Genomic DNA, 3275 nt, shown 5'->3' with positions numbered 1-3275 from the left:
AGTGGCTTCAACAGTGGTCTCAAACATAGCGATAACTGCGGAGATGGTGTAGGGCCCGGCAATGTTTTATTCCATTGCACATGGGGTTGCCATGAACCAGAACTGAATTGATGGCACCTAACGAGTGAAAGTCTGGCCGGGGCTCCACTGGCCTATTGCCTACATTCCCTCCTCCCACTCCTGCCCTTCTCAACACATTTGAAACTACATTCACAACAACATTTTATATCCACTCCCACCCCTAAAGGAGCTCTGGTGGCATAGTACCTAAGGCATTTGACTGCTAACCAGAAGGCTGGCAAAAGGAAAATGAGGCAATCTACTTCCATAAAGATTTACCACCATGGAAACCCAAAAAGGGTCCCCATGTGTTGGAATTGACTCATGGCAATGGTTCTGGTCCCACGCCTAATGAGGGACTCCTCTGTAAATAAACAAACAGCCTGAGAAGGAGTGAACTACTCAGACTGCCATAAGGGTGGCCAAAAAGAAAAAAAAAAAAAACCTCATGTAGAAGCTGTGTGATTTTGACCATTCATTGGAGACCTCCGTCTAACTGAAAGGAGCCTTGGTAGCACACTGGTTAAGTGGTTACCTGCTAACCGAAGGTTCAGTTTGAGTCCACCAGATGCTACGAGGGAAAAAGATGTGGCCTTCCTAAAGATTACAGCCTTGGAAACCCTGTAGGGCAGTTTTACACTGTCCTTACAGGGTCGCTGAGTCCGAATCGACTCAACAGCAAAGCGATGGATGCCCAACCAAAAACTACTAAGTCTCTTCCTGCTCACCCTAAAACACAGTTTTCAGGAGACAATCATTCTCCACAAGCTTCTATTCAGAGAAGAGACATATCCAGAAAACAAACCGACATGTGCAACTGTAGAAAACTTCACTAACTATGTAGAAAAATTCACTTAGGTTCCTACTTTTAATTTTGAATAACAATCAAGGATCTCTAAACAGGTAAGGAAAATCAACAGCATAAAAGATCAAGATATCCAAACAGAACAAATGACCTTGGAGAAATGAGAATAGTTTCAGGAAGAGAAGTATCATTAGAATCTTAAGAGAAATTTGAGAAAGTATTGCATCCATAAAGCAAGAATAGAATCACAGAATAAGAAAGTTTGTAGACACAAGAATCTATCAGAGACAGCTGCTGTACAGACTAGAAATCCAAAGACTGGGATTTTAGTTTCAGCCCTGTGACCCTGATCAAGTCTCCTTAACTCTCAGAAACTCCCTTTTATTTATTTTAAATGCCATCAGGTCCCTATTTTATTCTGAGGCTCACTTCTAGAGGGCCTCCCCGATTGCTCTGTACTTGGTCCCATCTCCTTGGGAGTCTTCTTGTCCACAATGGCATGTACAGAGAAGCCTGCTCTGTCCGCAACTGTCCCTGATATGGGCATAGTGCTGAATCTATTGTGATCTATCTCATCGAGGATCTCATGTAAGCCCCACAGAGACTCTGTGAGTTAGCTGAGGATTTCTGTTGTATATAACAGATGCAGAAATTAAGACTCAAAAGAGATTATAGGATGCACTTTAAATCATGCTGTTAAACAGAGCTACAACTGGCACCCAGTTTTGGAGTCTACCTCCCATGCCTTCTCTTTTGCCCCTCCCTAACTCATGACACTGTTACCTGCTATCAGTGGTCTTCTCATTTAAGGGCCATTCATTTAGGTCAAGGCCTGCGTGATACTCACATTGATCACAGCTTCTTGTTTGACTTTGTGTTTCTCTGGAAAGGGAGGCAGCTCAGCTTCATACTCTGAAGGGAGAGGGAAAAATATCCTCAATTCTACACTTCATTGCAGTTTGTGATGTAATTTCCTTTCCTCTGAATAAAACTTTTTTTAAAATAATTTTTATTGTGATTTGGGTGAAAGTTTACAGAGCAAATTCACTTTCCATACAGTTGTTCACACACACTGTCTCATGACATTGACTGCAATTTCCCACAATGCAACAGCTCCCCTCCCACTTCCTCCCCATAGTTACCCCTTCCCTGTGTCCTTAGGAGGACACATGTACTCCTGCCCCCTGAGCTGTCTCCCTGTGCATACACAGCCCTTCTATCCTCTCATGATTGATCTCTCCAAGGAGTGTATCCACCTAATGCAAATGTTCAGCTCATATGCCTGACTTTTGTTTGGCTGGGTTCAATTCCATAGTCTCAGTGGTTCCATCAGGCTCTATTAGACTTACAAACCTGGTCCTTTTTTTTTTTTTTAATAATGATTTTGAGTTTTTCAATAAAACATTCTTAAATTTTATTTTTGGCTGGTAATGTACAGAAATGAAAAACAATTGGTCATTACAGGTCAATATTTAATGTGAACCATCTTATTTAAAATGGATGAGATGATTGGTCTGTTGCATGAAGGAGTGAAGGCTGTATGGATGGGTTTGAGACTCCTCTTCCGAGAAGACATAACTGTGGATTTTGCCTAAATGTTAAGATAACTACAAGGAAGAAAGAGAGTGGGGAGGATTGTTAAGAGACGACACTAATAGCAAAAAAGGAGAAAAAGGAGAAGAGAACATGAGAGGACAGAATACATGGGACAGAGGGAAAATGAACATTTCCGTGCAACCAAAGGGATGGGTATTAAGGCAAAACAGATTGGGGGTACTTGCCTGGAAAAGGAATCCCATAAACCCTTCCTACTCAATGGCCCATAACTCAGCAGCATCAGCATCACTTGGTAGTTAGAAATGCAGTGCCTCAGGCCCCTCTCCCAGACCTACTGTATCTGAATGGACATTTTAACAAGATCCCAGGGTAACTTGTAGGCATATTAAAGTTTGAGAAGGCCTACTATAAATACCAATAGTTCTATACCATGGCTGCAGATTATAATTACATGGGAGCTTTTTGAAAATAAATTGATTCAGGCCCAACTTCAAAATTTCAGCTTCAAAAGGTCTGCAGCAGGAGTCTGGGGCTCTGTAGGTTTAAAGTCCCCCAGCTGACTCTAGTGAGGTGAAGAACCATTGCCAGGTTTCAAGACTAATCACAGCTGACTTGGAGAGCCTGACCCAAAGAGCCCACCATACAAGTTCTACTTAATTCCCTGGGGTAGTAACTCTTGCTGGAAAAGGGGTAGAACATGCTCACGGGCTCTGTTGGCTATAACCCTAAAGGAAAGACTGGTAAAACTATTGGTAGAAAGGTCAATTTTCTTTTTTTATTGTGATTTGGGTGGAAATTTACAAAGCATATTCGTTTCCACTCAACAGGTCTCACACATTTTGTTTCACTCCAC

General features: G+C 42.0%; 1 protein-coding gene across 1 annotated transcript in view; it reads right to left on the bottom strand.

Moving 5' to 3' along the window:
- IQCK (IQ motif containing K) overlaps positions 1–3275 on the bottom strand; it is a 248949-nt gene that overhangs the window by 229551 nt on the left and 16123 nt on the right. Inside the window, exon 2 of the mRNA XM_007954737.1 lies at positions 1713–1777. Coding sequence (XP_007952928.1) covers positions 1713–1777 — 65 coding nt within the window. The remainder of the gene's footprint in view (positions 1–1712; positions 1778–3275) is intronic.

Source organism: Orycteropus afer, unplaced genomic scaffold (assembly GCF_000298275.1).
Source record: "Orycteropus afer afer isolate SDZICR_OR568_19922 unplaced genomic scaffold, OryAfe1.0 scaffold00470, whole genome shotgun sequence".
Lineage (NCBI taxonomy): Eukaryota > Metazoa > Chordata > Mammalia > Tubulidentata > Orycteropodidae > Orycteropus > Orycteropus afer.
This window is presented reverse-complemented; position numbering and strand designations above follow the sequence as displayed.